This window comes from Chiloscyllium plagiosum, unplaced genomic scaffold (assembly GCF_037043375.1).
Source record: "Chiloscyllium plagiosum isolate Xiang-an unplaced genomic scaffold, Cpla_swu_hap1 HiC_scaffold_47, whole genome shotgun sequence".
Taxonomy (NCBI): domain Eukaryota; kingdom Metazoa; phylum Chordata; class Chondrichthyes; order Orectolobiformes; family Hemiscylliidae; genus Chiloscyllium; species Chiloscyllium plagiosum.
In genome coordinates, this window is record NW_028270185.1 from 11564085 (window position 1) to 11576638 (window position 12554).

The 12554-nt window shown below is 45.3% G+C and overlaps 1 protein-coding gene across 2 annotated transcripts in view; it reads left to right on the forward strand.

Moving 5' to 3' along the window:
• ptgir (prostaglandin I2 receptor) overlaps positions 1-11631 on the forward strand; it is a 100109-nt gene extending 88478 nt beyond the window's left edge. Inside the window, exon 3 of one of the 2 annotated variants that reach the window (XR_015754678.1) lies at positions 8761-8785. Coding sequence is in view for 1 of the 2 variants with exons in the window: in XM_043680898.2 (XP_043536833.1) it covers positions 8761-8994 (234 nt within the window). In the remaining variant the exon portion in view is untranslated. Of the gene's footprint in view, positions 1-8760 lie in introns of both variants that reach the window. The other variant, XM_043680898.2, reaches the window with a different exon arrangement.
• Positions 11632-12554: the final 923 nt, after the last annotated feature.

A 12554-nucleotide genomic window follows, 5' to 3' on the forward strand; every position in this document is an offset into this window, starting at 1 on the left:
GTGGCACTTTGACCTGTGTCTCCATAATGTTACTGACACTAGTCTGCAGACCGAGAGGGGCAGAGTCAGGGGGGGTCTCTCTGCCTCTGACCAGGCCGCAAGAGCGTTAATTAACAAAGTGAGCAGGGGCTGGAGTTAAAATGACCCGATATGAACGTCTGGAGTCCCAGAACGAGGAAACAATAGGCTTGTTTTCCAGAGCAGTCTTGGTGATCCATCTGGTTCTAATATTGAGAGAGTGGCCCTGAATTATTTGGTCAGAATAATATTTATCAGATGCCATGGCATGGGTTTCGTGAACAAAGTGAAGTGAGCATGTTTATATTTGTCTCTCGCTACACTAGAGAACAGAGGATTCCAACACTGACAGGAACAGAGAGAGCGTCAGCAGAGCATTACAATTCTGGAGTTAGGTTCCAGTAGCTCGATGGGACAGATAAGCCCAGGGTCGAATTCACGTGTACTCCTTTTAATATTTCCTGTGCAAACTATTGACGAACAGAATACAGCTTCCACATCCAGGCAGCAAGACTCCTGGACCAGCAGGGCTTTACACATCACCCCCTTCTGAGAATAACTGATACAATGCAGAAAGAGTATTTGATGGGGACAGTGTAGAGAGAGCTTTACTGTGTATCCACACCCATGCTGTCCCTGTCCTGGGAGTGTTTCACAGGGACAGTGTAGAGAGAGCTTTACTGTGTATCCACACCCATGCTGTCCCTGTCCTGGGAGTGTTTCACAGGGACAGTGTAGAGAGAGCTTTACTGTGTATCCACACCCATGCTGTCCCTGTCCTGGGAGTGTTTCACAGGGACAGTGTAGAGAGAGCTTTACTGTGTATCCACACCCATGCTGTCCCTGTCCTGGGAGTGTTTCACAGGGACAGTGTAGAGGGAGCTTTACTGTGTATCTAACCCCGTGCTGTCCCTGTCCTGGGAGTGTTTCACAGGGACAGTGTAGAGAGAGCTTTACTGTGTATCCACACCCGTGCTGTCCCTGTCCTGGGAGTGTTTCACAGGGACAGTGTAGAGAGAGCTTTACTGTGTATCCACACCCATGCTGTCCCTGTCCTGGGAGTGTTTCACAGGGACAGTGTAGAGAGAGCTTTACTGTGTATCCACACCCGTGCTGTCCCTGTCCTGGGAGTGTTTCACAGGGACAGTGTAGAGAGAGCTTTACTGTGTATCCACACCCATGCTGTCCCTGTCCTGGGAGTGTTTCACAGGGACAGTGTAGAGAGAGCTTTACTGTGTATCCACACCCATGCTGTCCCTGTCCTGGGAGTGTTTCACAGGGACAGTGTAGAGGGAGCTTTACTGTGTATCTAACCCCGTGCTGTCCCTGTCCTGGGAGTGTTTCACAGGGACAGTGTAGAGAGAGCTTTACTGTGTATCCACACCCGTGCTGTCCCTGTCCTGGGAGTGTTTCACAGGGACAGTGTAGAGAGAGCTTTACTGTGTATCCACACCCATGCTGTCCCTGTCCTGGGAGTGTTTCACAGGGACAGTGTAGAGAGAGCTTTACTGTGTATCCACACCCGTGCTGTCCCTGTCCTGGGAGTGTTTCACAGGGACAGTGTAGAGAGAGCTTTACTGTGTATCCACACCCATGCTGTCCCTGTCCTGGGAGTGTTTCACAGGGACAGTGTAGAGGGAGCTTTACTGTGTATCCAACCCCGTGCTGTGCCTGTCCTGGGAGTGTTTCACAGGGACAGTGTAGAGGGAGCTTTACTGTGTATCTAACCCCGTGCTGTGCCTGTCCTGGAAGTGTTTCACAAGGACAGTGTAGAGGGAGCTTTACTCTGTATCCAAACCCATGCTGTCTCTGTCCAGGGAGTGTTTGATGGGGACAGTGTAGAGGGAGCTTTACTGTGTATCTAACCCCATGCTGTCCCTGTCCTGGGAGTGTTTGATGGGGACAGTGTAGACAGAGCTTTACTCTATATCTAACCCCGTGCTGTCCTGTCCTGGGAGTGTTTGATGGGGACAGTGTAGAGGGAGCTTTAATCCGTATCTAATCCCACAATGTACCCTCCTGGGATTGTTTAGTGGGGACAGTGTAGAGAGAGCTTTACTTTCTGTTTAAAAGAGATGGGGAAGCTTTACTTTGTGTCTAGTCCCATGCTATACCTGTCCTGGAAGTGTTCCCTCGTCAGGTAAGTCCCACACTTTCAACAGGGGCAGCACTCTGTATGTTACCCAAGGGAGTGCAGAAAGCAGACATGTGATGTACAAGTTGCCAAAGGATCGCATTAATCAATATTAGCATATCTCACTAACGCAGAAAATTCACAGAAATGAAACGCGGAGAGGTGACCTCATCATACTTGACAGTAGCTTTTCAAAAAACTCTGGGTTAGAATTATCTTTGACAAGCAGGGACATGAGGGGAAATTGGGTTTTGTGCCTGTTTTGGAGATAATTGAATCGTAAGATTTTTGAACTAGTTTTATTAGTCTCGAAAAGTAAACAAAGCTGTTACGATCAAAGCCATAAAGAGTTTGCAATTGTACTGGAGAAAAAAAAAGGCTTGCCTGAAATTGAGCCTTCCAACTTCCATTAAAGTGTTCAAACTGCAACAAAGCAGTCAAGAAAATCCTGGAGACAACGTGCAAATTTAATATAGCGATTGGGAGAGATGTTTGGTTGAATTGATCTTTAGCTTGTTTTCCAAACTTTTTTTTTCCGTTCCTCCAAGGTCTCTCTTGCTTCCTTAATTCTGACCTCTTGATCAACCCAGTTGGCTGTGTGCCTTCAGTTATCTGGGTCCGATGAAACTCCTCTTCCTTCCTCAAACCTCCTTAACACCACCCGTCAGAGATGGCCTGAACTCAACTCGTCTCGCTGTCAAATTTTATCCAGTTATGTTCCTACTAAGTGCCTCGTGAGGTTTATGATGCTGGCGGTGTTATCTAAATGCACGTTGTTATCGTAGTTGCCATGAAATAACAAGAGCAGGATTGAACTCCATGTATTATATTGGCTGCCTGGTCAGGAACTGTTATGCATTACAACATACTGTGGGGGAGTGAGGAAAGATTGCATTGGAATATCTCTGCATAATAATAAAAGTTCGAGTCTTTGTCTGTCTGAAATCCCTGTGTGCATTGTTAAAATCCCTGAGGAGACTTATCACATTTAAAAAGAACTAGTCTTCCCAGTGATTAACGGAATGGATCAAATAACACTTGATCCACTTCATCTTAAGACTTTTACTGTAACAGACAAACCAAAAGCGATCAAACATTACTTAACCAGCAACTAATGCGTCAAATTAAAGCCATGAGGTGGAGGTGCCTGGGTTGGACAAGGTCAGAGGTCACACGACACCAGGTTATAGTCCAATGGGTTTATTTGAAATCACAAGCTTTCGGAGCGCTGTTCCTTCGTCAAGTGAAGTCCCACACTTCCAACAGGGGCAGCACCTGTTAAATAAACCCAATGGACTATAACCTGATGTGGTGATGTGACTTCTGATCAAATTAAAGAACAGGTAAATTAACCAACTCATTAAACACAACCTATATTTTATAAAATCATGAGGGGCATGGATAGGGTAAATTGGCAATGTCTTTTCCCTGGGGTCGGGGAGGCCAGAACGAGAGGGCATAGGTTTAGGGTGAGAGGGGAAAGATATAAAAGGGACCTAAGGGGCAATGTTTCCACACAGAGGGTGGTACGTGTATGGAATGAGCTGCCAGAGGAAGTGGTGGAGGCTGGTACAATTACAGCATTTAAAAGGTAGCTGAATTGGTATATGAACATGAAGGGTTTAGAGGGATATGGGCCGAATACTGGCAAATGGGACGAGATTAATTTAGGATAGCTGGTCAGCATGGACGAGTGGAGGAAAGGGTTTGTTTCCGTGCTGTACATCTCTACAACAACAAAATTATGAGCTTGCAGGCATATGAAGTAGGAGCCTATTTGTCTGCTCCACACAATTATGTTTCTGGTTTGATTTCCACACTTTGATCTATCCCCAATAACCGTTCCATCCTCTGCCTGACAAGACTCTTATCACCTCTGTCTTAAAACTATTCGGTGACTCCTTCCCAACCTCCTCCATTTTCTGAGGCAGAGTGTTCCAAATACCCACATTCCTCTGAGAGAAAATTACTGCTTCTCCTATCTGTCCTGAATGAGGTGACCGGAATTTTAAAACGGTGCTCCCTAATCCTGGACAGGAGAAACCGTTCCTATCATATCCAACTTTGTCAAGTCCGCTCAGGATCTTACGCACTTCAATTAAGCCATCCCTAACTCTCCTTTGGGTTGGTTCATTGGTTAGCACTACTGCCTGAGTTCAATTCCAGCCTCGGGTGGCTGTCTGTGTGGAGTTTGCATGTTCTCCCCGTGTCTGCCCCCTGGCTTTCCTCCGGGTGCTCCGGTTTCCTCCCTCAGTCCAAAGCTGTGTAGATCAGGGTGGATTGGCCACGCTAAATTGCTCACAGTGTCCACGGATGAGCAGGCTGGGTAAGTTAGCCAATGGGAAATGCAGGGTCTGGCGGGATGCTGTTCGGAGGGGTGGTGTGAACTCGATGGGCTGAATGGCCTGCTTCCACACTGCAAGGATTCTAAACTCCAGTGGTAACAAGCTCAGTCTATCTAATCTTTCCTCCTCAGACAACCCACTTATTCCAGGTATCGATTGAGTAAACCTCACCTCTGAAATATTGGTATCTTTCCTTCAATATAGAGAAAATTGCACACAGTCTTGATGAAGGGTCCTGACTTTCCTGCTCCTCTGATGCTGCCTGACCTCCCTGTGTTTTTCCAATTCCACATTTTATTGACTCTGATTCCCAGCATCTGCAGTCCTTATTATCTGCCGCAAACAATGTTTGCACTGCTGTGTCACTGATGCCTGGTATAAAGGAAGCATAGCCTCCTTACTTTAATGTTTAATTCCACTCATTAATAAAGTGTGACATTGCCTTAGCCTCCTCCATTATGTGCTACACCTGCTTACTCATGCAGCAGTAGTCCCAAAGCAGTCTACTCTACGAAATTCTACCCTTGTTCTCTACTGAAGTAATACCTCGCTTTTTTAAAAAATCTGTAATGATGCTGAGACTTGAAGAGATTATTTTGTCCTGATTATTTTGAAGAGAGGTTGTGAGACAGAGACACTGAGCAGTCTACCAGAACTATTGGACTGGACAGGTCCTGGTTTTTTTTTAAGTTGAAACAACAGAAGTAGCCTGAATGGGTGTGGTCAGCTTTCACAGGCCAGTTTTGTTTAGTTTTTAGGTTTAGCTTTAAGCAGAAGCTATTGGGGTCTCAACGGAGTTGGAATCTTCAGTGAATGTCTCCTGGTTGCTAGTCTCTGAATTTCCTCTTGATTGTTTTCCCTCCTGGATTAGAGAACTGCATGTAAGAATCTCTGTCTGAATTTGCATTTTGTTTTTGTCAAGGGGTGTGTTTATGGGATTTTACAATATTGGAACAGTTAATTTGTAACAACAGTAATAATTAGTAATAGTAATAATTACCGTATCTATTATTCAGTTAAATTTTCCAATAAATTTATTCTAAATTCCTCTTTCTTTGATATATTTTAACTACGAGTAGTTTGACCAGTCGCATTGCATCGAGAACAGAAACTTCACATCTACCTTTGAGAAAATGTTAGGGTTAAGGCTACTTTCTTAAGGCTACTTTGTGGGAGGGTCTGGTCTGGCCATAACAATTCTTGCTCTTAAAGTACATGCTTTCCCACGTTATACGCCACCTATCAGGTTACTGCCCACTCCCTCAACCCTGTCTGGATACCTTGACAACTTCCTCATGTCTTCGTCAAGACCATTTCCTCCTTATCTTGGTCACCATTGCAAATTTAGCTGCTGTGCCCTCCACTCCCCTCAACAAAGTTATTGATATCCCAGCAACACTTCACTTGTCAAATCCTGCCAATCAAACAAAGATCTCTCCGGATGTAGGTTTGCTCGCTGAGCTGGAAGGTTCTGTTTCAGACATTTCGTCATTATACGAGGTAACATCATCAGTGAGCCTCCGGACGAAGCACTGGTGGTTGGGCCCTTTTTTTTTTATTTATGTGTTTAGGGTTCCTTGGGTTGGTGATGTCATTTCCTGTGGTGATCTCATTACCTTTGGTGATGTCACTTCCTGATCTTTTTCTCAGGGGGTGGTAAATGGAATCCAAGTCAATGTGTTTGTTGATAGAGTTCCGGTTGGAATGCCATGCTTCTAGGAATTCTCGTGAATGTCTCTGTTTGGCTCGTCCTGGGATGGATGTGTTCTCCCAATTGAAGTGGTGTCCTTCCTTATCTGTATGTAAGGATATTAATGAGAGAGGGTCATGTCTTTTTGTGGCTAGTTGATGTATCCTGGTGGCTAGTTTCCTGCCTGTTTGTCCAATGTAGTGTTTGTTACAGTCCTTGCAAGGTATTGTGTCAACGATTTTGTAATTTTTGTGACCTCCGTCCACGCTGTATGAATTCTACACTTCTTATGGAACTCTTAGGCAAAGCCTCACATCCAGGAGATGTGAAGAATTATATGGACAGTCTTTCCCAGATGTCTATCAGGTTCACTTCCCCCCCTCCCCCCGTCACATCAGGTGAAAACCACTATTAGCCTGAGATAATCATTCCACACAGCCCAAATTTTCCAGATCACGTTATCATCACCAGCAAGTTCCATGTCTCAGTAACTGTCAGTTCTTTAAATCACCAATCCCATCGAACCTGTTCCTTTCAAACAGAAACAAACTCTCACTTGATTGTTAACCCAAAACAGTCTTATTTATGTTTTAAATGTTAAATAAGTAAATATAAAAGTCACGAGAGTGAGGGTGGGATTTGAAACCAATTTTCCGTGTGATTATTCCAGCAAAATAATCTCTCTGATACCATATCTCCTCAAGTGACTGGAACACAGTGTGCTAATAAGCATTTCAATTGAAATCTCAAACCTAAAGTGGATGTTAATCGTTTGTGAAAGGACAATGGTGGATTGATATTTGATATTTCCCATGTTTTTATACATATTCATGTTTAGCCTTTACGCCTTGCAGTATTATAGTAGGGAGGCATAGCTAAAACAGTACAAGGCATTAGTCAGACCACAGCACTTTTGATTCCTTCCTTTGATATCGTAGAATCTGTACAGCAGGTCATTTGGCCCATCAGTTCCACACCCACCCTCCCATCTGCAGAGTGTTCCAATCAGACCTACCTCATCCCTGTAACCCTACATTCCCCATGGCTAACCCACCTAGCCTACACACTACAGGGTAATGTAGCATGGTCAGTCTGTCTAAGCTGTAGATCTTTGGAATGAAGGAGGAAACCCACACAGACACAAGGAGAACATGCAAACTCCACACAGACAGTCACCCAAGGCTGGAATTGAACCTGGGTCCCTGATGCTGTAAGGCAGCAGTGCTAACCACTGAGCCACCGTGCGCTACTGCTGCTGTCTGTTTGATACATCAAATACCTTTACCTGACTACTCACATCTTCTTGTAATCAAAATCAACTTAACATTTGCAGTCTTAATCACTTCCTTTACCTGCATGACACAGGACATATGCATGCGCAAAGTTAGATTTCTCAAATGACATAATTTCTCTTTTTTCCATAAGAGCAAGCAATGAAACTGCAATTAAATTTCAAAAATGTTGGAGAGATTTGATTGGAACCGTGGACCTCTCTTTCTGATGTCATTCACCAGTTGCCTTGTGATTTAAGGGCTAGGTAGCAAAGGGTTAATCGTGATGCAGAGCTCCAGGATCGAATCCCACCGTGCCTGATGGTGAAATTTGAATTCAACAAAATCTGGAATTAAAAATATTGTTTCATTTTGACGTAACTTTTGCTGATTGTTGTTTATAAATCCATCTGGTTGATGAAATCCCCTTTTGGGAAGGAAATCTGCCATCCTTATCTGGTCTGGCCTACATGTGATTCCTGATCCAATGGGCCGAATAGCCTTCTTCCACTCCGTAGTGATTCAAACTGTTGTGGTCTGACTAAAGCTTTGCAAAGTTTTAGCAAGACCTCCCTACCTTAATACTCCAAGGCGTTAAGGTTAAACATGAATACCTATTTTAAAAAATGGGAAATATCAAATATCAATCCACCATTGCCCTTTCATGAACAATTAACATTATATTTGGATGCTCTTTAGGCTATTTAGGGGACGGTTCAGAGTCAATCAGTTCAAGGGACAGTTGGGATGAGCAGCAAATGCTGGGCGTGCCCAGTGATGCTATGTTTGAATTATGTTGTGGAGGTGCCAGTGTTGAACAGGGGTGGACCATGTCAGGAGTCAGACAACACCAGGTTATAGTCCAACAGGTTGATTTGAAATCACATGTCACTTCACCTGACAAAGGGATAGCGCTCCCAAAGATTGCGATTTTCAATGCAGGTAATCCCCCCTGCCATCCAAAAGTAGGGCGTTCCTATGAAACCTTTCGTAGGCCGAAATGGCGTCGAGCGAAGAAGCATTCATTTTTGTGGGAAAAATTTTGCCTCTTCTCATAAAAGCAAAAATCCTCTTCAGATTTCTTTTGGTTTGTCAAAACAGATACTAATGTCGGTCCCTCATAAAAGCAAAGTGACATAAAACGAACTTTCCAGAAACGGGGGATATCTGTAATCCTATTGGGCTATGACCTGGCATTGTGTGACTTTTGGCTGTTTAGAATCAGACTTCTAATGACAAGGTTATGTAGATGGATGTTGATGGTCATCGTGTGTCTTTTTGTATTCCCTCTCGTTCCTGCAGATTCGTGGATTCATCAACGCGATCAGACCCGACAATATAGAAGAGAAGGACCTCATGGCCTTCCGTTTCTACGCCTTGAACCCCATAGTTGATCCCTGGCTCTTCATCATCCTTCGCAAGTCCGTGTTCCGGAACATTCAGAGGATCCTCTGCTGCCGTTTCTCGATGTCGCTCCGCAGCAGCAATAACACCTTCCAAGAGCCGTTGAAACAGCAGAGCATCTCACTGTGTTGACGAAGGCCTGGGAGGAAGGCTTGGGAAAGAGAGCGTGAGACATAGGTTTTCCTCAAGGCCTGACAAAGGGGAATGAGGAGGCACCCAGCGAGCGAAGGACGGTGATGGGCACTTGAGGCAACAAGGTGGTTACCAGGCACGTTGAGACTGGCTCAGTGAAGGGTGGAGAAGAGGGCATTCGCCCAATATTGACTGACTCCAGTAACTTCTGTTGCATGTTTGGCTGTGACCCTGCAAACTTTGACCCTTGAAAATGACGGGGGCGGGGGGGGGCTTTATTCTGGCCTTACCTTCGCCTCACCACCCTCATGCCTTAACTCTGTTTCTCAGCCTCCCAGATGGTACCAACCCAGGCCTACCTCAACCTGAAATGGGGATCAAACTCTTGAACTAACTGTCATACAGACTGAATTAATTTATAATGGACCGAGGTGGGGGAGGCGATGTTAATAATGTCTATAAAATGATGCCCTGAGCACAATGCTGGAAAATATTACGGTACTCAGATATTTTACAATGTTTTCTTTATTCAACTGTTAGCTTCGCTGGCCTTCCCTCTTTTAATATTCAAGATGGTGGTGAGCTTCCATCTTGAACTACAGCAGTCCATACAGCGGAGGTACACCCACAATGCCCCTAGGAAGGAAGTCCCAGCATTTGGTCACCATAAGGGTGTGATATTTGTAAAGCCATTGCGGTGTGTGGGGGACTTGCAGAGGGTGGTGATCCCATGACTCTGCTGCCCCTTGTCCTTCTCGGTGTTAGAGGTCAAGAGCTTGGAAAGTGCAGTGAAAAGGAGGCTTGGCCAGTAAACGGAGGATATCTTGTAGATGGTACATGCCAATGCGCGTGGCTGGCTGAGTTCCTCATTGAATGCGATACTCTGACCTGGATAGTGTAGGGTGTCACACTAATCCAGGCAAACAGCGATTATCCCATCAATGGGTACAGACAATGGACAGGCACTGGGCACTTCCCCACCCAACAGGATCATGGTGTATTTAACAATGGTCATGACTTTGAATGCGAAGGCAAGATGGTTAGATTCTGTCTTGTTGGAGATGCCATTTGTGTGGTGAGACTTGTGTGACTTAACTCAGCCCAACATTGTCCAGATCCCGCTGTGAGCAGGAAAGAGTTATCAGGATCTGAGGAGTTTGTGACTGGAACACTTCAATCATCAACCAATACTCCCTACTGGATAGTGGGGGAAGGTCAGCGCTCCATAAAGCCTGATTCTGCTAAGTCTGAGTTATTCCTGCACCTGAGGTGGTTATCCTGCAAAGCCATCTCCTTTGTATTAAACATAATTGTATATCGAGATGTAAGATAGGATGAGTTTAACGTTCTGGAGTCTTAGATTCAGCATCGTGATGTTCAGCAAAATTCTGAAATAGTGAGATGACTGCTTATTTTGAATGGAACTCTCTTTGTAACATGCTGCGGGCAAGGTGTGTGTGTGTCTTTGCTGTGTCTGTGTCTGTGTGTGTATGTCGGTGTCTGTGTCTGTGTCTGTGTGTGTGTGTGTGTGTGTGTCTGTCTGTGTGTGTGTCTGTGTCTGTGTGTGTTTGTGTGTATGGATTCACAGTGTCCCTTATACTATCTAGACTCACACAGTTTCTGACAGTGTCTAGACTCACAGTCTCCCAGACAGTGTCTTGTCTCACTGTGTCCCAGACAGTGTCTGGCCTCACAGTCTCCCATATAGTGTCTGGTCTCACAGTGTCCAGACAGTGTCTGGCCTCACAGTCTCCCATAAAGTGTCTGGTCTCACTGTGTCCCAGACAGTGTCTGGTCTCACTGTGTCCCTGACAGTGTCTGGTCTCACTGTGTCCCTGACAGTGTCTGGCCTCACAGTCTCCCATATAGTGTCTGGTCCCACAGTGTCCCAGACAGTGTCTGGTCTCATTCTGTCCCAGACAGTGTCTGGTCTCACAGTCTCCGAAATAGTGTCTGATCTCACAGTCTCCCAGACAGTGTCTGGTCTCACAGCGTCCCAGACAGTGTCTGGTCTCAGTCTGTCCCGGAAAATGTCTGGTCTCACAGCATCCCAGACAGTGTCTGGTCTCACAGCGTCCCAGACAGTGTCTGGTCTCACTGTGTCCCTGACAGTGTCTGGTCTCACAGCGTCCCAGACAGTGTCTGGTCTCAGTCTGTCCCAGACAGTGTCTGGTCTCACAGCATCCCAGACAGTGTCTGGTCTCACAGCATCCCAGACAGTGTCTGGTCTCACAGCGTCCCAGACAGTGTCTGGTCTCACTGTGTCCCTGACAGTGTCTGGTCTCAGTCTGTCCCAGACAGTGTCTGTTCTCACAGCATCCCTTACAGTGTATGGTCTCTGAGTAGCTGTGACATATCTCTAATCCCTTAGTGTCTGGTCTCAGTGAAAATGTCATTGTCTGGTTGTACCCTCTGTCTGGTCCCTCAGCGACTGTCACATGTGCCTGATCTCTCAGTGTCTGTAATATTTCTGTGGTCTTTCTGTGACTATGATCGGTGGCTGTGATGTGATCAGTATTGTATCAGTTCTTGCAGAAAATGATGTTTAAACTATAAAACATATTCAGTTTATCTTGTGTCAGAGTAGAAGTTAAGAAATAATTTGAAATATTTATATTTAAATCAATGTCAAAAATGTTTCTCGATATTGGTTAATTGCTGAATTTGTTGTACTTTCTATTCGGAAAATGCTTAACAGGGAAAGCGACCTTGCAGCATCAGATAGCTTACCATTCCAAACATTTAAACCCTAAGCATAATTTTTTTGTTGTTGTTGAAGGGAGTTAACAAGTTCACAGTGAATGGAAAGTGTGAGCAAACAGTCATTTTCTAAGCTTATATGTAGCGCGTGAGCTGATCACTGTTACTTTGCTGTTCCTGCCGATGTGGTTAAAAATCACACAACACCAGGTTATAGTACAATAGGTTTATTTAGAAGCACTAGCTTTCGGAGCGCTGCTCCTTCATCAGGTGGTTGTGGAGTGTCTGTGACATTAACTGGTTCATGGTGGCTCTGACAGTGTCTGGACTCAGTGTCTAAACTCACAGTGTCCCTGACAGTGTCTCCACAACCACCTGATGAAGGAGTGGCGCTCCGAAAGCTAGTGCTTCCAAATACACCTGGTGGACTATAACCTGGTGTCGTGTGATTCTTAATTTTGTCTACCTCGGTCCAACACCAGCTCCTCCACATCTTCACAGATGGGCTGTGTTTTTTTTTTGGAGAGGGCACCCCGCTCACTCTATTGAAGGTGCAGAACAGGAGACGCCATCTTGCCCCAAACTCAGCTCAGGCCATTTGGCCAGCTTCCACGATCAGCGTGATTACTTCAGGGATTGCACGCCCTACAACCATTTGCAGTGAGACCTCACCTTTACGACAGCTAAGTAGAAACATAGAAGACAGGAGGAGGCCATTCAGCCCTTTGAGCCTGCTCCACCATTCATCATGATCATGACTGATCGTCCAACTCAATAGCCTAATCCTGCTTTCTCCCCATAACCTTTGACCCCATTCGCCCCAAGTGCTATATCCGACTGCCTCTTAAACGCATTCAATG